Here is a 26027-nt window from a genome sequence, read left to right as displayed (position 1 = left end):
GTAAAAATCATAACATTATAAGTGCACCCCAGAAAACATAAAATAATGCAGTTCATGACCCCTTTAAGACTTCTGTATGTTACATTTTAAATACAGATATGTTGCAGAAAATGGCTTGATTTAAATTTTCATTTTGCAAACTAAGATATTGTTCTCAAAATTTGAGTCTTTTATATGGAGTGTTTTGCTTTGTCTATTTATTGAGACATACCTTTGCAACGAAACGTGTACTAACCTGAACAAAAACAAACATCAATCATTCCCATGTTATAATACAAAAATACAAGATATATGACAATACAGACTTTGAGATATCAGCTGTTATTTTATATATAGTTATTTGTTTAGTTAATTGTTTAGTTATAAAGGTAAATCCCCTACACCTTTAAATCCTGTGAACTTCCCTCCTGAAAATATGTTTTGCTATATGAATATCTGAAGTAATATAAACAGAAGAAACAGTCTTTTCTAGGAGCTTTCAGAGCTGAACAGTGAACTCAGTCTGTAAAAATATGCTTTTCACCCTCCACCAAAAAACTCTTGTGGGTTAAAATTATTAAATACAGTTAACAGTATTTATCAAAAGACTGGTATACAGAAATGGACTGAAACTACATTTAACATAAAAAAATATATTCTGTTGTGTATTTTACTGTAAATATAACATCTGTTATTAGGCAGCAGAAGAGGAGGAGCAAAAATCCACATGCTGCAACATTCACTTCAGAAACACAAAGAAAGATATTCCACATCAAAATCCAAAACAGGAACAGGAACAAAATCATAACAGCTTCACAAAACATGCAAAAACAATGACAGACACAAGAGCATAAGTACACAAGGAAATCAAGGGACTAACAAGGGACAGGTGTAGGTAACGAATGGCCACGGTAACAAACAAGGGTAGCTACGGAAACAGACAAGGGGTGCTTCTCAATTGTTCTGTGTGCACCCTTCCTTTCCTTATGTCTTAGCTCCACCCTTTCAGGATGCGAGGGAAGGACGCAAGGAAAAGATGTGAGGACGGAAGAATTGAATCAAGTGAATGATATCCTCGCTCCCTTCCATTCTCGCGTCACTTCAAAGCATCATCAGCTGCGCTCGAGGGATCTACCCACATGTTGTTAAAAGTTATTTTTAAAAAATATAATAAATATTAATGATAAGATGCCCCGTTGAAATATATGAGATATAAAGTTTATTTAAACTGTAAAAGTAAGGCATACATTTAAATTCTTTTGACAGATATGAAGGGGGAGGAGAATGTATGCGTGCGTCAGGTTTCTCGATGAGAAAGACTTCCAGAAAGGATGCACCAGTCTATCCTCGCTCATAACTCCTCGGGAAGCTTCCTCACCTCCTCACGGTGCAGTTAGAGAATTGAGATGTCCTTTAAGATTGCTGAGCTCGATTGTTGTCCGGGTCATAGGATGGAGGACGGAGGAACGGGGAGACGAGGTGGAATATTGAAAAGCACCCAAGGAGATAAGGAACCAGGATCTACACTCTCAGAAAATAAAGTACAAAATTGTACCTTTAGGGGTACAATGGTACAAAGGTACACATTTGTAGCCTTGTGATTTGTACCTTAAGAGACCAGTTTTGTACCTTTGGTGACAATTTTGTACCTTTATTTAACAGTACAAAAAATTACCCTTCAAAAAGGGTACAAAATTGGCTTTGACAGCGTACAATTGTTGACTATAATGAGATATATATATATATATATATATATATATTTTACACACACACACTGAATTAAAATCAGAATTTATTCAATCCTTTTCATTTTCACATTTTACAACATTTCATTTTAAACATTCCATATGAGTCCATCTTGCCGGGTGTTAAAAAGTAACACTGAAGCAGTGTTAAAGTTAATGAGATAATTGATTGATGATTGAGTGATGATTGACAATTAGTGGAGACACCTGATGATAATAAGCAGAATCATTGAAGGAAAGAGAGAAAAAAAGGTGTTAAAGGTGCTACAGAGGATGTTTTGTTTTATACATTTTTGCAATATTACTTGAAACTGTCTTTAAGTGATAAAAACTATTTATTAGGTGCACTGAAAGGAGTAATATCAATATACATCATCTGTGCACGAGGTAGGGCCTTAAAAACGATCATCGCGTAAACCATTGGCCCTCTGGCTTGTCAATCACTGCCGTGGCGTTCCTTGTGAGAGACGTGCGCGGCTGGGCGCTCCAGTAACTTTCCACACTCCACAGGCACCGCATGCAATGTTTTGTCCGGAGACAGGAGTAACAACTGCAGATTATGAGTTACCTGCAGTGAGTCCGACATAATGAATCCACTAACACGACACAGCGAATGCCGGTGGTAAACACTCGTGTTCCAATACTCCTGCACGAGTTTTGGGAGGCGTTCTATTGAAATGAGCTGTGAAGGAGGGGGGTTGTTCTTACGCATGCGCTCATTTCAAAAACTCACTAACAGTCTTTGGATTCTCAGTCGATAAAAAGATCCTCTTTAGTACCTTTAATTAATGTTTTATGGAATGTTTCATTTCAAGTCATGATGAAAGAGGTCAGCGTTTGCTTTAGTTGGGCTCTTGACTCTTTACCTTTTATTATTAATTGTTCTCTGGCTACTCCAACTTTGTGTTTGAGAAGCACATTTGTTGTGGTCAGAGAAAATAGGATCTGGTCACAATATAATTTGATGGCGGTTTTATCATCATGCAATGGCCTGATGTGGTTTAAAGTCTAAATCGCTGTGTAGCTTTAGTATTAATGATTGCAGTCATGTGATTTTAAAGCTTGAGATCCAACAGCAGTATTCACTTCTTTTTTTTTTCTTTTAAGAATAATACATTATACATTGAAGCTTCAGTGTTTAAACACACACAGACATCAAGAATCAGCTTATGATTCTCAAGAACGGTGACGATAAATAAATACAAAATACTGACAAACAGATCAACTCTGAACATCACAAAACAAGCTACTGTCACAACAAAACAACAGAGAAATAAATGCAAACATGAAGAATCTATGAAAATTACAGGACAATTCAGCTGCATAATTTATTCATGCAGTAATGCATGATGGGAGCCATGGCTGAGTTTTGATTGGTGGCTCCCATCATGCACTGCAACATGAAGCACTTTGTTTGATTGTCACCATTGTTGAGGGTCATATGCTGATTCTTGATGTCTGTGTGTGTTTAAAAAAAAAAACCTTCAGATTATAAAAGCTCTGCTGGATCTCAAGCAGTAAGAGAGATTTACTATAAAGAAATAATATAACATCTATATCACCAGTTAATACTGGATGTCACCAACAAATCTGACCATTTCACAATGAGAAAACAACCATTATGACTGTGCTTCCCAGAGAACTGTAAACCTAAATTTATCAGCTGAACTTTTGGGAAACACAGCTCAGATCATAGTTTCTCTGGCCATAACAAATGTGCTCTACAAACACAAAGATGGAGCAATCAGAGACAAATTAATGTTAATAATTAGAGTCAAGAGCCCAACTAAAGGAAATGCTTTTCACCATCATGGTGACTTCAAACTAAACTTTTATTCAAACATTAACATCTAAACATCTGTTAATTCTCAGTAAGAACTTTTGTTGATGTGTGACAGAAATCAAATCAAACTGGTTAATAATAAGTGTAATAATGTTTAATGGCTGGAAGTCAGTTGTAGTTGTTGTGTCTCTCTCCTTTTCTCTTGTTGTTTCTTCAGTGATTCTGCTTATTATCATCAGGTGTCTCCACTAATTGTCAATAATCACTCAATCATCAATCAATTATCTCATTAACTTTAACACTGCTTCAGTCTTACTTTTTAACACCCGGTAAGATGGACTCGTATGGAATGTTTAAAAATGTGTTTAAAATGAAATGTTGTAAAATGTGAAAATGAAAAGGATTTAATAAATTCTGATTTTAATTTAGTGTGTGTGTGTGTGTGTGTGTGTGTGTGTGTGTGTGTGTGTGTGTGTGTGTGTGTGTGTGTGTGTAAAATATATATATATATATCTCATTATAGTCAACAATTGTACGCTGTCAAAGCCAATTTTGGCCTCTTTTTGAAGGGTCAATTTTTGTACTGTTAAATAAAGGTACAAAATTGTCACCAAAGGTACAAAACTGGTCTCTTAAGGTACAAATCACAAGGGTACAAATGTGTACCTTTGTACCATTGTACCCCTAAAGGTACAATTTTGTACTTTATTTTCTGAGAACAGAACACACAAACAATTTAACAGAAAAACTTAAAAGTACTTAACCACAAGACAGGGAAATACAGATTGGAATCATGACCACATCACCTGTAAATTAATGGCACTTGAGCAGTACTTTTTATTTCCTGGTCATAATTTTGTAATCCTCACTGTTGTTTGCATCCATAGCACAGACATATCCGAGATATCTGAAGAACTTCCTGTACTGCTGTCTGATCTGTACAATAATGAGACAAGAAGAGCTGAGTAATTTTATGAAATCAATTTAACCTCTGAAACTGATCAACCATAGTGGAATTATAATAAACAAGTAAGAAAATATGTTGTGGGTTAGTTCCCCCAACGCAGGATCATAAAATCGCTTAATTAATTACAGAGGACAAAACAGAAAAAAGCTTGAGAAAACTGGGCCTAAAAGTTTGAAGTAATTTTAAAAGCTTGGAGTTTGAAAGGATTAATGTCATGCACTCAGACAGACAGATCAAATGCATATTTATATAGGAATTTCTGACAGTTGCAGTTTGAATAGTTTTGGCTAATTTGAACATTCCATCACAGGAAGGAAAACAGATTACACAACTTCCCTTGACATTTCTCTATAAAAGACATGGATTGCCAAAATAAGAAAATATATAATATATAATAATGTAAATAACAGAACATCCATGAAAACAACTGTACTAGTCTTTCATATTCAGTTTTCACATGGAATATGGTGGTAAACTGAGTGATATCTGACCTCATTATTGAGGACACAATAGACCAGGAAGATGAAGGTTCCCTGCTGGGAGTTCAAGATCACGAAGAGGATCTCCAGCACCTTACTGCCATTAGTGAAGAAACCCAGAATCCAGGGGCAACCAAGAACCACAAACTGAGCCAGTGTTTTAAATACCATAATCCTGCAGAGAAACAGATAGAGATAATGTGTCTTTATTGACTACATATATTTTTCTATGGATTGATCAAATCATGATTGTTACTTGGTTTGTTTCATCTGTGAAACTTCAGCATTCAGATTTTTGAGAGTTGAGTTCAGCCTGATGGTGATGTTGATGAAGAGAATCGTGTTTAACTGAAAAGTAGAAAATGAATAATTAATAAACTTGTTTTCCCTTTAATATAAATTAAAATCATGAGAAATAAGAAATGTGCTTACTACTAGTATGACACAAACAGGACCCAGAAAACTCCAGATAAAACCTTTATCCATTTTAATCCAGCATCTGTTTAGAGGAAAACAATAAAATGACTAAATGAATTTGTCAAAAATACTATTTCAGGTGCTGACTTATCTTTTTAATCATGTTTGTATTCATACAGTGTATGCAAAGCTGTACTGTTATCAGATGGCAGAAATGTCATAAAAGCCCCAAGCTGATGTATTCCCTTCTAATGAAATTGACTTTAAACAACAGCAACTCACTGTTCGCTGCCGTAGCCTTCAGGAACAAGCCCGACAGACACGGCCACCACAACCAGAGCAATCGTATATCCAATCACACACATGAATCCACTGCTAAGCACCTCCCTCTTTTTGGAGCTGATCTGTGATAGGTTCTTCACACAGATGAAGAGCAGCACACCTTCAATGAACATCCACACAAAGCCGGAGAGAAAGAGGAAGTGCAGCACACCTGATATCACGGCACACAACACCTGGAGACCAAGAGAGACGGTTATGATGATTCTCAGTGAGGCTGTGCTGAGCTGTAGGGCTCCTTCATCATTCTCACCTGATGACGGCGTATGAGGCTCAGGAACTGTTGTGTGAGCAGTAACAGAAGGTGAGCCAGAAGAAGACTGATGCAGATGTTGATTCGAGCCACATTATTCACTCCAGGACTCCACTGACAAAGGGCAAAGGTCAACAGGGCCAAACTGAAGAACACCAGCCCCACGATCACACACACCAAATTCAACAGCTCCAGCAGTGAGTCGCTCTGAGAAAACATGTCAGAGTAAATGAGTGCCAAATCTGTGCTGTTCTTCAGTGGTCACTATAAATGTTCTCGTACCTCTGGTGGTCTGCTGGTTTGCATGATGAGAGCGAATGTCGACAGATGGACACAGGAACACACAGTGTAGCTGCTGTTGGTCTCTAAAACAGAACAACCATCTACAATCCACTCGCTGATATTCCAGTACACACAGGACAGAGAACCGCTGGGGTCGAACTTCACAGGGTAGACACAACATTGTATATCAGAGAAAAAAAATATTTTTCCAAGTTCCAACACATCTTTTTCTGGGTTCACAGTAAACTTTGCTTGATCAGAACAGTGGCTGGTAGGAGTCAGATAAATTAACTCACCTTGTGTTTGAAGGTGAAGTTGACTGGTTTGGTGAGTTTAGTGTTGGTGGTATTGGGAAGAGTAGCTGAGATCACAGTGGACATCATGGTTTTAATCGTGTCATTTGATGTGTTGAAGAAAAAGTCAGGCTTCAGTAGATCCTTCATTGTCTTGTAGCTCATGAAAGTCAGAGCAGCTGATTCTGTGTGACAGACCAACATAAAATGAGTCACATCAATTTGAGAAAAAAAAAGAAAAAAAAATCATTGTTTTGTTTGTATTTTCATGTGTTTTCAGAAAATGTTCATGCTTCTCACATACTTGAAGGGCTGTTCTTGGCAATCTCAAAAAGGTTAATATCCATGTGAGCGTCTTCTGTCCTGATCAAAGGGATTTCTTTTACAGATGCATTTGGTCCAACCACAAGAACTCTTACTTCTACAAGAAAGAAACAACAGATATAATCTCTTATCTGTGGGCATGCATATTGCTGATGTGTTTTACTAATTAAAGCCCTGTTACCTTTAAATATAAAAGTTAATTATTGGCATTGATGGTTCCAGGAAGAATTTTTAACATTCATGAAATTTCTAATGGACAAAAGTTTTTTTTATATAGTGGAGGAAAAAAACGTCTTGGGTAACATATCGTTGCTGCCCGATGAAAATCACGTATGTCCAAAACGGTTACTTTTCAGGAAGTGAAAAAAACACCGTATTTCAAAAGCAGTTGAATGTAGCGTTGGCATACTTGGTACGGCATCTTTACATGTAACCATATTCTTGCCAGTGTAATGATATAATCCACATTTGACCAAAATTGAGTTTAAATGGACATACGTGCATATTTTACAATAACGGTGGTCGATACACGTTCTTCCGATCATTAATTAGAATGGCCAAGTCGCGTTTCATATTGACAGATGAATACGCTCAGTTTATTAAATAGCCTACGTCTTAGTTTATTAAATACGCTTATGTGGCGACCAGGGCGGGCGAGAGCCGTGAGGGAACGGCGCGAGGCCGGTGACGCAAGTGATAATGAGCATCGCCTGGGAGCTCCGGGAGCATAAAAGGAGGAGCGACTACAGTGAAGGACGGGAGAGGACCAGGCCTGGACTTTATTTTATGTTTTATTATGTTTGTGTGGCCGGCAGACGTCCGCGAGGGTCTGCCGGCATTACTTTCGTTTTGTTCTTTGTTTATTTTGAATTAAAGTTTTGTTTGAATGTTCGCCGGTTCCCGCCTCCTCCTTTCCGTATATACGAACTACGTTACAGCTTAGTTTATTTAATATTAATTATAAATGTATTAAATGTCTCTTGCAAACTATGAAGGGACAATGAATCAATACACTGACATGGTAATGCTAGACAGATACTTTGTTTGCACAGTCCTACCGTAATTTTGTCACTCCTAGACGTACGTCTGGCGTCAGGGGGGAAATGTTTACCTCGATAAAGGAAAGTCATTGTCTCACCAGGCTATGTTTATTTGGCAATGTAACCTCACAGTGTTATTCGGCTATCCAGTGCTGAGTTTCGATGAAAACTTCAGGAGACCGGCGAGATGCTTCCACAGGGTGGGAGATACGCGGCGTGATTGACAGCTTTGACACCAAATGGATATGCGCGAAAATCAGATGACATGATTTCACAACTTTTCATTGGCCATTTAGATATGTGAAGCATACTGTATACGGAAATGAACCTGGACATTCAATCCGTCGAAAAATCTCAAAATCGGCAAAATGGACATACGTGGTTTACATCGGACAGCGACGATATGTAACCATGGTTCACTGAGAAACAGGGAACGAGACTCTGCATTTGCTAACACTATAGGGAACGTCACACATGACCCGGTGTCTGAAAGCCAATTATCAAAACTCCAATCCTATTGGCCGGCGACAGCCTATGACGTCATATGGTGCGACTCGGAAGTATATAAGGAGCGCCTGAAAAAACGCAGAGTCTCATTCCCTGTTTCTCAGGGAACCATGGTTACATACGTAACCTGAGACGTTCCCTTTCGAAAGGGAACTCGCTGTGTGTTTGCTAACGCTATGGGGAACGATATACCCACACCAACGAGAGCGCATGCCAAAAATATGGCTGAGACAAATGTCAAGCAGTTTCGAAGGAAATGCCAGCAACTCACCCTTGGGTCACACAAGGCTGTCAGTGACAGCATTCCCTACGGGAACAGCCCAAGCTGAGCCTAAAAGAGGCCTTCCGTAGAAAAGCCTACCAAGGCTTTGTGTCGTTACACAAAGTCATTACACAAAGCTTAGTAACTGTGAGTGCCCACAAAACAGTCCATCCAATACAATCCAACGAGCAGTGTACTCGGTAAAAGCACCTTTTTACTCTCTAAAGCGAGAGGAGTACAACGTATGCCAACACGCGCTAAGGAAGGCCCCCTGGGGCCTATAACCTCAGCATGACATGTGGCATCAGCTCGTGGCAGTGTTCTCAAGCCCCAGACGGGACAAATAACCGGCCTTCCAAGGAGGTTAATAAGTCACCTGGGAGCCCTGGCCAACCAGCAGCATAATAAACAAAATGCCAGCATGTCCCAAAGCAGGCCCAGATTGCCTACCTGTCACACGTGGCACCAGCTAGTGGCCACTAAAGTTCTAGGAGCAAAATAGAACCAGGTTACTAAAGAGGTAACTACTTAGCTCAACTAGAGCTAAAGGAGAGACCATGCCCAAGGAAGCAAATGCTGAAAAAACAAACAACAGGGCGGTTTAATACAAGAGCTCACCCTGAGAGGCAAGCCACACAGAAATGTACTCAGTAAAAGCAAACTTTACTCTCGAAAGTGAGAGGAGTCCACAACCGAACTCCAACGTGATACACAGGAGGCCTGTAAGGCTTACGACTTGTAAACATGTGGTGTCAGCTAGTGGCAATCACGACCCATCCATGGTGATGAGTCACATAGAAACCAACACAAAACTGTGCCAACATGCAATCTGAAAGGAGGCCTTGGTGGGGCCTTCAACTCCAATAGCACATGGCATCAGCCAGTGGTAGTACTCAGTAAAACCACCTTAACTCTTAAACAAGAGGAGTACATACTCCACCGCAGTACTCTATGAGAGGCCTGACCTAGGGTTTACTCTTACAGAGGTGGGCGTGGCCGATGGCGGTAACGAGTCATACAAGACCAACACAAACTGTGCCAACATGTAATCTGAAAAAGGAGGCTTGGCAGGGCCTTCTACTTTTAGCAACACGTAGCGCCAGCTAGTGGTCTTAAAAGGGAACCAAGCTCAAAGGGGACCAGCTCTAGACCCAACAAACAGTTGTGGGTAACTAGCTTAACACAACCTGACACATTCCAACAGGCAATGTACCATAACTCACATAATTACAGGGTACAATGAAATGCTAACACAGTCTAAGGGAGGCCTACAACCTCAAACGGACACAAGCATAAACCTGTGGCAGTGCTAACGTATGTGAGCAAAACTCATGACCATACACCAACAGTGCCCGTAAACACAAGCTGCATCTAGAAGGAGGCTAAACAACAAAGAGCCAACAACTTCTACAGTCATATGTGTGAAACACATAAACCCTAGCTGAGGAGTACAAAAACACCACATCCTTAAATAGAGGCTAACAACCGCCTACTATTATAAGAACAGGTGCTAACCTGTGGCAGCACTAGAGTAAAGCTCACATACATGTAGGGCAAAAGCTTAGAACCCAAAGCAAACGAATGCTTTGTGAATACATGCCATCTGTTGAAGAGGATAAATGTTCTCACCAAACAGAACTTATAGATCTATACTGAGCCCTATAGGATGGAAGCTAAAAAGCTAGCACCGTAGCTCAAACCTGAATGAAATTCAAGGGGCTCAGGGGACACAAATCATAGCATGATAAAGTTCTAGAAAGTAGGGCCTAGCATGTCACTGCTTAAACTTATCTATGCAAAGATAAGGGCCTACCACCTGAGAGACAGCACCAAGGAGGCTAATAACAGCCTGCTACCTTAGCTGTTAACCTCAGCCATTGCACATACATAAACAAGGGGAAAATGGGCATACGGCCTAACAACTCCTTAAGGAGGAGGCCAGAACTAGGAACTATACAACCTAACAAGGGACAGTAATACAACGGGTGGTTTATAACAATAAACACCTAAACCTTGTCCTAGCCTGGGCCTAGGACACCCCCTTTTTTTTCTTTTTTCTTTTTTTTACTTTTTCCTATTACATACTCAGGAAAAACTATACAGGAACACAAGGTCATCATATTTAGAAATGAGAGCTTTAGTGGAAGTTCTACCCGGAAGACTCTAATGCACGTCATTGCTCATTTTTAACCAATCATTACACGTCATCTGAGTATATAAGTTCCGTTCCCACCCACTATTGCCTACGCCAAAGAACCATTTATCTTTGATATTTACATACAAACTTTTGAATAAATGGTATTCAAGCGTTTCTTTGTTCCCGAGTCTTTCTGGTAGAAATATAAATATAGACCCAGTTCACTTTCCTGCACTCAAAGACCAAAGACTCCTCCTTCCAATTTCTTTGACAATGAGGGATGGAATCTAGGGTTCTTTAAAGTCTAAAAGAGCCTCTTACACTATCAAGCCAGAAGGCAGGCCATCAGAAAAATATTATCAAAGGCCCAGCCGTCAGCCTGACTGTTAAAGAAGCACCTGAGTATGTAAAATGAAACCAAAACTAACTACATACTCAGAAAAAACTATATAGGAAAAACAAGGTCTTATTTTAAAATATAAAAAATAGACCCAGCTTACCTTCCTGTGGCTCAAAGACCGAAGATTCCTCATACTCCTTTTTCTCTACATGAAAGGATAGAATCCAGGGTTCTTTTAAGCCTAAAATCCTCTCAGAACCAGAAAAGCAGGCCGACAGAAATAATCACTATTATCCACTACCACTATCACCACTTAAGCAAAATTAATCATTTTCGCATTTTGGTTATTGACATTTTAATCAAGCTATTTATCTGGTCAGGCAAGTAAAATTCTCTTTTACATCAAAAATCAACTTGTCCCGCATATACAGCAGCCATAGGAGTTCTCGCTGCTGGACGTGATGACGTCAAACACGGACGTCATCGTCATCCAACAACTCATCCTCGTCAGCCCCAGGGAAGCCGAGAGAGAATACAACTCTCAAACTTCCCAACAAGCTCACCTGCGAGCCCTATGATTGCAGCTGCCGCTTTGCCTCAGCACAAACGGGGCCAGAATCACCAGGCGCAGATGCAGACACCTCTTCCCTCTGGAAGAGTGCCGAACGAGAAAGGAGCGTCCTTATAGGGAGACGCTCACAGTAAATAACAGAAAACACACAGACAGCGCCCTCAAGCACTGTCTATGTGCGCTCCTTTCCCAGAAAACGCCCAGAAATGTGTATATCAAGTGTCAAAACCTGGGACACAGATGAACACACTCTCTTGAAACGTTTGTAAGGCATATTATAGATTCCCTTACCGGAGTCAATACAATCACGATCAGACAGAACAGAACCGAAAAACAAGAAGATACTGACCGTTTATTCAGGCACTCCTTATATACTTACGTGTCGCGCCATATGACGTCATAGGCTGTCGCCGGCCAATAGGATTGGAGTTTTAATCCTTGGCTTTCAGACACCGGGTCAAGTGTGAGGTTCCCCATAGCGTTAGCATATGCAGAGCGAGTTCCCTTTCGAAAGGGAACGTTCTTTAGATTTTAACCAATTATGAAAGAAAACCATTCAGAAGAGCTGGGCTTCTCCAGATATTTGACAATGATTCACACCCTACACTGCTTTGTTTTTGAAATGTGTCAAACACACAAGTACAAACAGGGGCGTAACAAGGCTCTTTACCTGTATTGCTGAGACTAATGTTCTGCAAGTTGTGTGTTTCTGTTGGCTTCACCAGTGCAGACACCAGGCTTTCAAAGGCGTTCAGATAAGTGTTTCCATATGACACTAATGTATCTTTATCTTCAGCCCTGGCCAACTGTGAAACCTTTATCTGGGCAGCATCAACAACCTTCAAATAGTTTTCTGCCACCTAATCAAACACCAAAGAGATACTCCTGTAGAATGCAAATGATTTCTATGGAAAAAAGAGTGTAATAGCAAATCTATGGGTCATTCTCAAAATAAAGTGACAAACCCGTTCCTTGACTTTTGAGTGATGGAAAATTTTTCAAATAGTCAAAAAAAAAAAAAAAAAAAAAAAAAAAATTATTACAGAAAAGTTTAAAAATAACATGAAATAGTTTGACTCTATATTTTTTGTACTTTTTAATTATTTAAGTCAAGTGCCTGAACAAAGCCTTATCCCCTTAATTTTGTACACCAATCATATGGAATTTACAGTTATATTTAGTTTTTTAAAAAAAATAATTTTCTTAAGGGTTAAGCATTAGTGCAAGGTCTTTGTTTTTTGTTTTTTTTTAAATAAAATAAAATAATTTAAGAAAAAATATTTTCTCTTGATTTAGTGTTACAAGAGGCTGTTCAAATATGCATGAGGTGGTTTTATTGCATTAATAAAATAAAATAAATTGCACTTAAATATTTTTATTTTCATTTTGTTTTTTATTTTCAAACGTGTCATTATTAGCTATGTTTCCATCCACCTATTTTAAGCACATTTTGGGATATCGTATTAAAAAATATTGGATGGAAATGCCAAGATGTGCATACATTAAAAAATAAATAAATAAATGCACAAAAAACATATGCACTCATTTGAGTCAGATAATTATTTTATCCAATAAGAAAACATGCACATAAACTGTAATAGAATCACATTTACTGAAAAAATTCCTCAATGCACATCAAAAAAGTCATGTGAAGTTCTGATTGCACAACATAATTGGACCAACCAGCAGACCGATCTCATTGCACAGCATCTGAAATGTGGTTTTGGTCATTCTAAAAAGCCTGAGCCAAAGTCTGTCATCAAACTGGTTCGGTATAATTTAGGGATGTAATGATATCAAAATCTCAAAATACAACAAAATCTCAATATAAAGTCCTCGATATGATATTTATTGTGATATATATATATATATATATATATATATATATATATATATATATATATATATATATATATATATATATATATATATATATAAGATGAATAAAGACATATAAACCATATAATCCATATAATACATGTAATCATATAATCCATTCAGCCGATCTCCGGTTCTGGCGGTACCACTTTTAGCATAGCTTAGCATAGTTCATTGAATCTGATTAGACCATTAGCATCACGCTTAAAAATGACCAAAGAGTTTTGATATTTTTCCTATTTAAAACTTGACTCTTCTGTAGTTAAATCGTGTACTAAGACCGACGGAAAATGAAAAGTTGTGATTTTCTAGGCTGATATGGCTAGGAACTATACTCTCATTCAGGCGTAATAATCAAGGAACTTTGCTGCCGTTCCATGGCTGCAGCAGTGCAAAGATATTACGCAGCGCCCGTGAGACCCTGCTTGCACAGGGAATGTGCCTTGCAACCATGGAGACGTATGTGAGAGGCGCTGCGTAATATCATTGCACTGCTGCAGCCATGATACGGCAGCAAAGTTCCTTGATTATTACGCCTGAATGAGAGTATAGTTCCTAGCCATATCAGCCTAGAAAATTGCAACTTTTCATTTTCTGTCGGTCTTAGTACACGATTTAACTACAGAAGAGTCAAGTTTTAAATAGGAAAAATATCAAAACTCTTTGGTCATTTTTAAGCGCGATGCTAACGGTCTAATCAGATTCAATGAACTATGCTAAGCTATGCTAAAAGTGGTACCGCCAGAACCGGAGATCGGCTGAATGGATTCGAAAATGGCAAAACTCAAATGTTTAACTCTAGGGGAGTTGGAAAATAAGCCTATTTTCAAAAAAAGTGGGGTGTTCCTTTAAAGGATACGCAAGTTAACATGAACTTACATTTTGTAATTTATTTTATATGAAAAGTATTATATACAGTACAGTGGCTTCTCCTATTGCAGAATCTTCAATTTTTCTTATATATTTCTTATATTTAGTGCCAATTTATCAGAAAGTGACTTCCTTTTGTTCTCTTCAGCTCACTGGAAGGAAACTCTTCATGCTTTATTCACAAATGTTGTATGCGTTATTCCAATGTTACGCACAAGTTAAACTTGCAATTTGAATGGAAACATAGCTATCTGTGTTACATTGTGTAACGTTTGTGTAAAAGGTTTTCATTAAAAAAAATACATACAGTATATATGGTAGCACTTTATTTTACAGTATGTGTACTTTCCTGGTACATATATAGTAATTATGTTGTACATACAGGTAAAAGAGTGGTAACACAAGGTACTTACCTGACATGTATGTACATGGGAACTAATAAGAAACACTGCTGTACTTTCCAATGGTACATACATGGTAATTACTTTGTACCTATAGACAAGTGTTGGGTAATAACAGGTGCTTACTTATAGTGGTAACTAACAAGACACATTACTGTACTTACTAATGGTATTTACATGGTAATTATGTAGTACTTACAGACAAGTGTGGACACACATAACGTACACTTACTAGCAGTGTGTGCATGTTAACAACAGTACAAAACAGATGCTTACCAAATAGTGTTTTCTTACTGATGCCATTTTAAAAATGTAATTCTCAATAAATAAAGTAATTGTTTTGCTGCACTATGTATGTACTTTATTTAGGGTTTTATACACTGTTAATGCTAAATTGCTCTCCACAATAGTGCATCTTATTTTGCAGTCCTTACTAGTTAATATGCTTAAGCTTATTATTACAAAGGTTAAAGAGCTGGTAATTCCAATGTAATGTTGGGATGCACTTTATTTTACAGTCCTATTTCCATGTACTTACTATGAATGTACTAGTGAATATGCCAGTTATGTGTAAGTTATACATTACTTAGGTTAGGGGGTGTCTGGTATTACCCACAATTGTCAGTAAGTACTACGTAGTTACCATGTACATACTGTTAGTAAGTACAGTAATGTGTCTATTAGTTACCATATACGGACACTATATAAGTAAGCACCTGTTATTACCCAACACTTGTCTATAGGTACAAAGTAATTACCATGCATGTACCATTGGAAAGTACAGCAGTGTTTCTTATTAGTTTCCATGTACATACATGTTAGGTAAGTACCTTGTGTTACCACTCTTTTACCTGTACATACAGCATAATTACTACATATGTACCAGGAAAGTACATGTACTGTAAAATAAAGTGCTACCATATATATAGGCCTGGTTTCACAGACCGGGCTTAGATTAAGCCAGGATTAGGCCTTAGTTCAATTAGGACATCTAAGTAGCTTTTATGAACATGCTTTGAATTGAGCTGAATTCAACCCATTTTTTAATTCAGAAAAAATATTTTTTTGAGAATGACCCTTAGTTCAGTTCCAAGAAACATTACTTACTTTAGGAGTCATTTGACTTGTCATATTGGCAATCTGTTCAACAAGATTCATGATGCCTTCTGCAGTTAACTGATACAGAAAACAAATAAACAAAAACAAACAGATAAAAGAAAACAATTATTTTTTCATATAATAGTAAATATTAATTATATAGTGTATAATATGTAATTTATAGACCATATTTTAGAAGCTCGTTCTCACCGCTTCCAATTTGCTTTGAGTTGTATCTGAAAGGAAAGAAATGGGATGAATTTGAATACAAAACAGCATATGACACACAAAGGACAGTGCTGTACACACCTCCCAGGCAGTAGCAGGAGTGAGAACTTGCATTGCAGTTACAGACATCCGGAGAAACATAGTTGCAGTCGCTGCTGCAGTTGTAGGGTCCGATCTTGCAGGAGCAGCCGTCACTCTGAGGGCTGCAGGAATACGCCGTGCAAGAGTAATTGTGTCCACCACAATCCAAATAACTGGAAGCGTTTGCGCATTGGCTTGTGTTTGCCAGAGGAGAGCAGTACCAGTTCCCTTGAGACTTTTTGACCACAATGTTACTTGTGATTATCAGCAGCAGCAGCGCTAGAGAGATAAATCCATCAGTTACTGTATAAATCTGTATAACCACAGTGCATATTTGATTACTACACTCTAAGAAGAAATGTTTATAAAAATGACACATATTATGTGTAGCACTCTAGTTTACACATTTTGTGTCCATATTGCATAAAAATGTGTTGGAAGAATTCAGTTGTTTTACACATATTATGTGTAGTTTTAAAATTATCACAACCTGTGTATCTGTGCAACCAAGAACACCTGTAATGTGTTAATATTGCACATATCACACAACTTTGTGTTCATTTCAGAGGTGAAGATCAGACCTCCAAAACCAAGACCATTCAAAACCAGAGGTGTGGACGAGACCAGACTTTCCAAGACCAAAACAAGACCATTCAATCAAGATAATTCATTAATCATGTGACTATTAAATATTAATAATGAACACCTGCTGTTAACAAGCAGAAAAAAACATCCATTATGGAGATCAGTGTTTGTTTTAGTTGGGCTCTTAACCCTTGACTTTTTAATATTATATTTTGTTTGAGCTGATGTAACTGAGTTATAAACCAGACACGCAAAGAGAAAAGATGATTTAAATTACTGATTACAGCAGCACTGTGATTCTACAGCAGAAAATCAGCTTTTACAATATAATCTGAAGAATTTCGCAAAAGTTGTTCTGATCAAAAAATAAAAAATAAAAATCTCTTTTAGGCACACACAGACATCAAGAATCAGCCTGTGAATCTCAACAACGGTGACAAGCAACATATTCTGATAAACAGATCAACTCTGAACATCAGAAAACAAGCTACTAAAAAGTCACATAAACACAACAAAAAAAATATGACAATAAAAGGAAATTACTAAGACAATTCAGCTCATAATTTATTCATGCAGCAATGCATGATGGGAGCCATGGATGAATTTTGATTGGTGGCTCCCAGAATGCACTGCAACATGCTTTATTATTCTCACCACTGTTGAGATTCACAGGCTAAAGGTCTTTGCACACTGAGTCCGAAATGTTCGCATGTGTTTTTTCGTATTCGTAATCCTAAAAAATCGTCATGCATAGAGACCTTGCACACTGAGTCCGACTGCGTAAAAATTAATGTTGTTGTGAAAAAAAAAAATTGCAAAACAATACAAAATTAAGTCTTAAAGCAGTGAGCACAATTTAGTTGTCTCCTCTCTTCTTAAAAAGAAAAAAAGAAAGAAAAAATATTGGGTCCTTCCAATTTCGAGATTGCATAGACAGAAAGGAGAGTTCACCTCATCAAGGAGCTGCGGGATTATCCCGAGTGTTTCAAAGTTTACTTCAGGATGTCAATGGCTCAGTTTGATGCTTTACTACTGGTACAATCTGTCTTTTTATTCTGTCTCTCGCACGTTGTTTGTCATTCAGTGCTGCTGTTTTGTGCTGTAGAAGACGTGGATCAGCTTGTCAAATGGCATTCTGGATTTTTGCGTTCACGTATGATGGCTCTGAATTGTCAAAACGTCTCTCAAAATGCGTGCCACGGATGCGAAAAACACAGAAAATCGAATCTGATCCGAATATTTTTTTTGACGGACGAAAGTTTCGGAGACAGTGTGCAAACGTGATTGACATAACGTGAGGTCAAATTAATTTTTTAACGTGCAAAGGTTTCGCATGCAAATTTCAATGTAAATTTGAATTCGGACTCAGTGTGCAAAGGCCTTGATTCTTGATAGAATTACAGTGCTGCTGTAATCAATAATGTAAATCTAACTCAGAGATTGGGCTCTAAATGAGTTCAGTGATTCAGATCAAATAATGATTATGTAAAAACTTAACCAACACCACCTGATCATTTAAAACAGCTCAAACAAAGTTTTATATTGAAAAGCCAAGAGCCCAACTAAATAAAACACTAATGTCAGTGATGGTGACTTACATTTGTGATTTTCTTTGGTGATTCTGCTTGTTAACATCAGATCACCTTCCTGACACATTTCCTGTGTTAAAATCATCACACAAAGAATGTGTCAAAATTAACACAATGAGTGTTGTCCCTAAACTCACACACTGATGTATAAGTGATGTTTTTTGACTGGACTTGACCATAGTCCATGGCAATTTTTGTCTTCATGTTCAGAAGTATCACAGGTGTTTTATTTTGTTGTTGTTTTCCTCTTTCCTTCAATGATTCTGTCTGTTAACAGCAGGTGTTCATCACTATTGCTTGATTAATGACTTAATTATCTCATTAACTTCCCTCTTGAATGGTCTTGGTCTCGGTCTTGGAGGGTCTGGTCTTGACTACACCTCTGGTTAACCTTCCTGACACATGCACTGTGTTAAAATCATTGGCTCAATGAATGTGTCAGAATCAACACAACAAGCGTTGTCCCTAAACTCACCCATTGATGTGTAAAAATTTAACACATTTTGAGTCAGTTTTAACACATCCTTTCTAAGAGTGTTGAGAGAGAAAAAAATGATTGGATAGTGTTTTTTCCTCCTGGAAAGTCAAGTATTTGTGTAAACCCCATGGAGAATAACAGCTACTAGAGAGCACACATTTGATAAGACTATGCCTAATGAGTTGTTTTGTTGCACTTTCTAATATAGTAAATCTAAGGGCAGTATACAGTAAACATTATTTGCAATTTTTTTTTTTAAAGATTCATTTAAGGCATTTTTGCCAGGATTCAAACAAACTGCCCAAGACGCAACTGCTTTATCTGACCAATGAAACTATCGGCTTCAAAAAATTGCATTACTTCTTTTGAAAACTAGTTTCGCTCATTCACTTTTAAATGACTTTTTGTATTTTGTGCTACAAGAGCTAAGATAGCGGGTACTCACCTGTCAAATGAAGGATTATTTTCATTGTAATCCGAGAGGGATTTACATTGATAATGCTCTAAAGAGAAAATAATGTCCACTGTCAACCTCTGAACAGTAAACTGATCACTGCGTCCTCCGAGAAAGATGCATTTGCATTTTGTCGATAATAACACACAGCCTTCACGTACACAAAAACTGTGGCTTTTAACACTGGGCGTTAGACAAACATCATTTACATAATTTCAGGAATATACTGAGCATCTTTCGAGCATCATTTGCAAGCCAATAAAGGGATGTGTTGTTTGTTGAAAAGTAGTATTCAAATGCTTCAATGTACAAAAATGTCTTGTGTACAACCAGTACAACTAGAGTAAAATATCCAATATTGCAACATCTCACTCATAGACTGTAAAAAAAGATGGACGCCGCGACGCCGCTTCCTTCCATTGTATTGAACTGAAGCCAAAATGGGCTGACGATGGGCGCTGACACGTTACGCAATACGTCAAAAAAAAAAAAAAGTTTGGAGCCTGGGCATGCGCAGAAAGAATCGTCAGTTGAGCCGGAGGCGGAGTCGCGATATCAAACTTCCGCCCAGACAACTGCGTCATCATTCATGTATTTTAAATAGACTATAAAAATTATACACAATTTAAAAGTCTACCTATAAAATAATAGGCTATTCTGTTTCTAGAGCAATAATATTTTTGAAACAGCAAATTCAGTAGATAAAATCAATATAATATGCCACTAGAAACAACTCTAAATTGTCAGAAACGGTCCTGCCATTTTAAATCAAGTTCAACTAACATTACAGGAGATCGATTGCTGTAATTAGAGTAAGCTATCATTAGTTTTCTCCTGCTAATTATTATTTTTTACCCATAAAAATAATTAGTAACTGCCAGATAACGATCACCTGCTTTTTCCCGACATGGTTAACATTAGGTGTGTTATCTTAACTAATAACATTTATTAATTAGCTTATAACGCCCACATTTGATGTTACAGAAAAAAAGTTCAGTGATCCGTCAGATCCTGTAGGTCGGTTAGTACAGTTAGTACAGTTAGTACAGACAAGCTGTCAATCAACTTCGAATCATGACGACACGCCCCGTTTTTATAGCATCAAATTGCTAGCTAAAATCTAAATCATCACAAAAACGAACAATTGAATATATATCAGTGTGATAACAACTACCTTAAATGACCAAAACCATCTTTCAGAAAGTTTTATTTGAAGCAGAATTTATTTTTAAGTTTTCACTGAAGTCTCATTCGACTGCATTGAGAGGGCGGGGTTTATGACCTGTACTGCATCCAGCCTCCAGGGGGCGATCAAAGAGCCCGTGGCTTCACTTTACAGAACGTATGAGACACACCCGATCTCACTCGGTTAAAGGGGACATTGGATTAAAAATTCACTTTTACATGGTGTTTGGACATAAATGTTTGTTGCAGTGTCTCTACACAACCACCCTATGATGATAAAAATCCATCCAGTGTTTTTTTTTTTTTTTTCCACAAATCATAAACACTTTGTCAGAACAAAAACATGTTAGGGGCCAGTGAGTTCCACCAATGTTCTGGCAGCCCATGGTTTGCAGTAAATTATTTGAGAAGTGTTACTGATCTTTACTGCATGTGCTCAACTGGCTTACTAACGCTCACATGAAAGCCACAGAGAATAGGTGCTTTTCTTTCAGACTGATCTAAGTTCAAACTACCTGGCTTAAATGTGATCTACAACAACTGACAACCACCACTGTTTCCTTATCTGCATGAGAGTTAATAATACCAATATGCTCTTATGGGAAGAGAACAGAGGATGTGGTCATTGTGTTTATCAGTATCTACATGGAAATGCTTGAGGGGTTAAACCACACACACATACGCACACATTCAAATTAGAGTTTCTCAGAATGACACAAAGCCCACATCATCATCAATCATTCCCATTAACCAAAATGTCATGTGACTACTGGCAACGGAGCTGCATGTAAATGACAACACTGATGCTGATGGCCTAGCAAGAACACAAACCCAAGCTGTGACCTCAAATGCAACAGACAGGAAGGAAACAAAGTCCATTTCTCACCGTTATGAGCCTCCAAAACATCTATAATAAAATGAAATGTTTGCAAAACATTTTGCCAAAACGTAGATGTTCTTGAACGGCTGTCAATAGAGAAAGATGTTCTTTGCAGTCAGATGGTGTAGTTATGAAATCCACCACCAGAGAAAAAAAAAGAAACCAAGCTAACATTACTTAACATTACACACACTCACTTCTGTGGTCCGCAGACGTGCTGACATCAATGCATGCCCTGCTTTTTCACACTGATCTTGGATCAGATTGCCCAGGTCAAATCTTATGCATGAGCAACAATGACAGGAAGAACAAACACTGAGCGCAGAACTGTGTTCACACACATCAGCTGTTAAAAAATGAGGAAGTATCTGCAAGTATGTACTTTTATGAGGTGTTCTGCTAGTTTAAAAAAAAAAAGTAAATTTAGAGAAGCGTTTAAACTGCCTCAACAATGATAACGACTTTGTACACCAGTGAGAGCACTCAAGGCTGCTAAGAGTAAATGAAGTCACTTGAACAAGGAACCACTGATACAATGTGGTCCTGTTGAAATATAACATCAAAAATGTCCTTCTGTGTTCTTGGGATCTGGATCTGTCTGTCAGGTGAGTTTCTCTGTGTCTATATTGTTGTTTTGTCACATTTAGTAACATTGTCTTTAGGACATATTGGTTTCTATACTAAAAATCAGTTACTGGATTTGTTATGCTTCATGACTCTTCATGTATAGTCAAAAGACACAATCAGTTTGCTTTCACAAAAGACATCATGAGAGAAAGTATTTGATAATGAACAATTTAAAACCTTGGACCTGAACCGACATGAACTAATGATGAGCAGATGTCATTTTATTAGCTAACATTAACAAATACAGCTTTGGTCAAAAGTACTGACAGTGATATAAATTTTATGTTTGGCAAAGTTTGCTGCTTCAGTATTTGTAGGGTTTTTTTTTTTTTCACGTTTTCCTGGTGGAAAAAATGTTAAGCATTTCATATTTTTTTCTGGCTTTTTTTTTGACAAAAAACATTCAATATATGCAATAATGGTGGTCAGGTGGACCAAGTAATATAAAATAGCACACAGGGGCTCTATGTAAGATTTTTACTTTAATAAAGCATAAAAATACCCTAATATGTTTGCAGATGTTTAGGAAACATGCTAAGTTCACCTACTTGTTTCTCAGAAAAACAATGCTACAGCCAGATATTCTACTTTGAAAATGTGCGTTCCGTGTCGGAATGTCTGTTTTTGTTTTGGTCTGTGTGAAACCACATACTGCAAAAATATAATTCTTTTAATTCAGCCAAGAGGTCATGCCGTGACGAATCGATCTTCTACTGGTCGCACGTCTTCACGTGATGCGAATTCGCAGGTCAGAGTTCACCAAACTTGAACTTTGGAACGCAGCGAAATGTGAAATTTTTCGCACCAGCTTGCGTTTCCGGTCTGACGCATTCGCATGCGTTTGAATGGAAGTCAATGGAACAAAAAGTGCAGCGTGACCGCACCTTAGCCTGCGAATTCGAAGACGTGCGACCAGTAGAAGATGGATTCGTCACGGCATGACTTCTTGGTTGAATTAAAAGAATTATATTTTTGCAGTAAAGTTGAGTAGGTTCTGTATTTTTACATTTTAAATGTATTACTTTAAGTTATATGTTGAATTCATGTTTATAAAAAAGACGCTGTAGACCGTTGACGTCATATCACGACCATTACAGCATTCGAAGAAATTTCGCACGTTCAAAGTCTGGTGTGACCGTGGCTTAAGAAAGTGAACTCAAGTCGTGTGTAACAGTATTGGGTCCGTTGAACACCATTCATAAACTCTTAAAGGGACAGCAGTCCAATATTCCTGCCGCTGTCTGTCATGTTAATCAAAGAACAAAAGACAAAGAAAATCACTTTCTGCTCTTGACTGAATACGTTTTATAACTTTAACGGTAATAATTGTTTGCAATAAAGACTACAGAAATTAAGGTAACTAATGTAAAATAACACTGAATATGTCATTTTACATTTGATTACTTTAATTTCTGTAGTATTTCTTACCTGAATAAAAACCCAGTTACCCCAAAAACTTAGTTTCATAGCTCTCTTTATTCTATTGCATTTATTTGAGCCGTTTATGTTTTATTACTGACTTTTACTTTTTTTTATGAAAATAAAACTCTGCATTGAAGAAAAGTTGATTTTTGTTTGTATATGTTGTCATTTATAGTTCTGAGAAAGAATATTGGAATCGGCAAAAAAATATGTATCGGCCAATCACACTAACAAAAAATCGGAAATCGGAATCGGCCAAGAAAATTGTAATCGGTGCATCTCTACTAAAAAGCCTCTGAATCCATCTAAATATCTCTATGAACAACAGCATATCAAAACTAATCATAAATTAACTCATCAGCTTACAGTGTTTAAGTCTCCTCAGCTTTCATTGTCAGTTGCGCTCCCTATTGTTGCTGGCAACCATATGCTGTAAAAGCTAGCAACCCGCGTCTTTGAATGAGGGGGCCGGCCAAACAATATTTTGAATTTGGACTGCAGTACCTATTTTGAACACTGGGTGTCATTCCTACAGAGATCCCCTTTAATTGCTGGTGGGTCACAAGTGGATGAGATAATGATAGATATATAAACGTGTTTAAAGGTTAATTTTTGGTCTGGCACTAATTTGCAGACTCTCATTAAGCTACATAGTATCATACATAGTTTTGTATTTATTATGATAGGACAGTCTGGTGAGTCTTTCTCTTCAAATATTTCTCTGCACACACACACACACACACACACACACAGAGACGGCATATACGGCATTGTGCGGCATTGCCAGACCATAGACATTTATGATTTTGTGGAAACTATTAATAAAATAAAAAATAACTTATCGAATTCACATTTTCTCATTTTATTCATCTTATCCTAATATTTTAGTGAGTAGAATGAGTAAATTAGGGCTAAATCATGTTTAAATACTATACTAAAAAAAACGTTGGTACGCGAGATGACCAACACGATCACATGAGAATGCGTATCAGTAGTACGAGTTTGAAATCTTGTATAATATATAGGCTACGCCAAAATGAGGTACGCAGTTTTTTTGCGTGCATATGATACGCACTTTATGGCGTTTATTTGACACGCTCTTGGTTAAGATGGGGGTGGGGGAGTGGGGGATTCGTACGTATAATACGCCATAAAGTGCGTATCATATGCACGCGAAAAACTGCGTACCATAAGCACGTCAAAACTCATTTTGGCGGATATATTCTACGAGATTACAAACTTGTACTATTGATACGCATTTTCGTGTGATCGGGCTCAGATGACACACTTATCATTCTGTTCCCGCTATAGTTTATAGCAGGCATTTATTCATGTTTTTTTTAAAATAACACACAAAACCTTATACGCTCACGTGGCTTACAGCTGGGGTGTTTGTAGCTGCTCCCAGAGGGCCACTGTCCTGCAGAGTTTAACTTCAACACACCTGCCTGGAAGTGTCTAATACTGGTAGTAATGCCGCAATCGAGTTGGGACGGATGTGGGAATATCCAAGGTGTGTTGTCCCACTTCTGACCTCAGTGAGTTCCAATCACACATCACGTTCACATGTTGACCATATGATGTCAACAAGAGCTTTTCGTGTTTTGGTCAAATATGGTAAAAAAAAGAAAATATGCTTCCATTCGCTTTGAAAACAGCTAAAAAAAAAAAAAAAAACCTTAAAGGGGCCATATGTAAGAATTTTCATGATTTTTTTTTTTTTTTTTTAGCCAATGTGTGAACAGCTTGTAACAAAACTTGTAACAAAAAACAAGACCTTCCCTGACTTACTAGGTTGTCTATGAAAGCCTGAAGACTGGTTTTCCACTGTTGGGCCAGTGCAAGCCAGGGCTAACAACGTGCCAGGTGGGGCCAATTGCCTCGGACCTCAAGCACCGAGGCCAAAATCAAGCTGTGTTTCCTCTGTCGGGCCTATAGCCCCTTTAACATGCCTCCATAGACTGAACTAACTGAAAACTAGCTGGATCTCAAAATGAGCATTTTTTTTTTTTTTTTTATAGCCTAAGGCCTTAATTAGCTAGTTCAGGTGTGTTAAATTGGGGTTGGAGCTAAACTCTGCGGGACAGTGCCCTCCAGAATTGGACATGTCTGGCTCACAGCGTACACAGGCTGTCTCTGTATGTTTTAGGTTCTCTGATGATCACAGCCGTCACTCTGTCTGTGATGGTGATTATATCTGCGGTGGTTCTGTGTGTATGGAATATGCACAGAAGAAAGTCACACAGTTCCAATGGTAAGTACCAATACATTGCATTTTTTAAATGCAGTCTATACTCTATCTACTAAAGTGTTTCCCTCTTTCCAACTTAAGATGAAACTGAAATCCAAGCCACCACATGTTCCACAGAGGTATGTGTATTTACAATAGTGTGTTTTTATTTATATTTATTTATTTATTTATTGGTTTATAGAATTCTTTGAAAAGCATACTGCACTAAGAAATGCTCAAGTATTAAATTATACCATCCCAGCTAACAGAATTTTGTCATAAGAACGTTCTCTAAATATTCAG

General features: G+C 37.7%; 1 protein-coding gene across 1 annotated transcript; it reads right to left on the bottom strand.

The window, feature by feature from the left end:
• Positions 1-4282: 4282 nt before the first annotated feature.
• LOC137032391 (adhesion G protein-coupled receptor E3-like) lies at positions 4283-18515 on the bottom strand. Its single transcript, XM_067404147.1, has 15 exons — positions 18458-18515; positions 16275-16553; positions 16176-16201; positions 15975-16043; positions 12389-12578; positions 11308-11352; positions 6842-6958; positions 6541-6722; positions 6245-6403; positions 5963-6169; positions 5653-5885; positions 5386-5452; positions 5210-5301; positions 4966-5128; positions 4283-4443 (listed from the first exon to the last, which is right to left on the bottom strand). Exons 1-15 carry the CDS (start codon positions 18513-18515, stop codon positions 4345-4347), a joined length of 1986 nt encoding a protein of 661 aa, XP_067260248.1. The 3' UTR covers positions 4283-4344.
• Positions 18516-26027: the final 7512 nt, after the last annotated feature.

This window comes from Chanodichthys erythropterus, chromosome 12 (genome assembly GCF_024489055.1).
Source record: "Chanodichthys erythropterus isolate Z2021 chromosome 12, ASM2448905v1, whole genome shotgun sequence".
Taxonomy (NCBI): Eukaryota; Metazoa; Chordata; class Actinopteri; order Cypriniformes; family Xenocyprididae; genus Chanodichthys; species Chanodichthys erythropterus.
Note: the sequence above shows the minus strand (reverse complement) of the source record. Positions and strands in the feature narration are given on the sequence as shown.

Bases quoted from the DNA above. Each gene is read 5' to 3' on its own strand.
- LOC137032391 (XM_067404147.1), bottom strand. From the start codon at position 18,515: ATGTGTCAGGAAGGTGATCTGATGTTAACAAGCAGAATCACCAAAGAA. The intron at 5,886-5,962 runs GTGAGAATGATG...CTTGGTCTCCAG, and splicing joins GCCTCATACGCCGTCATCAG to GTGTTGTGTGCCGTGATATC. The intron at 5,129-5,209 runs GTAACAATCATG...GTTTCTCTGCAG, and splicing joins TCACAGATGAAACAAACCAA to GATTATGGTATTTAAAACAC.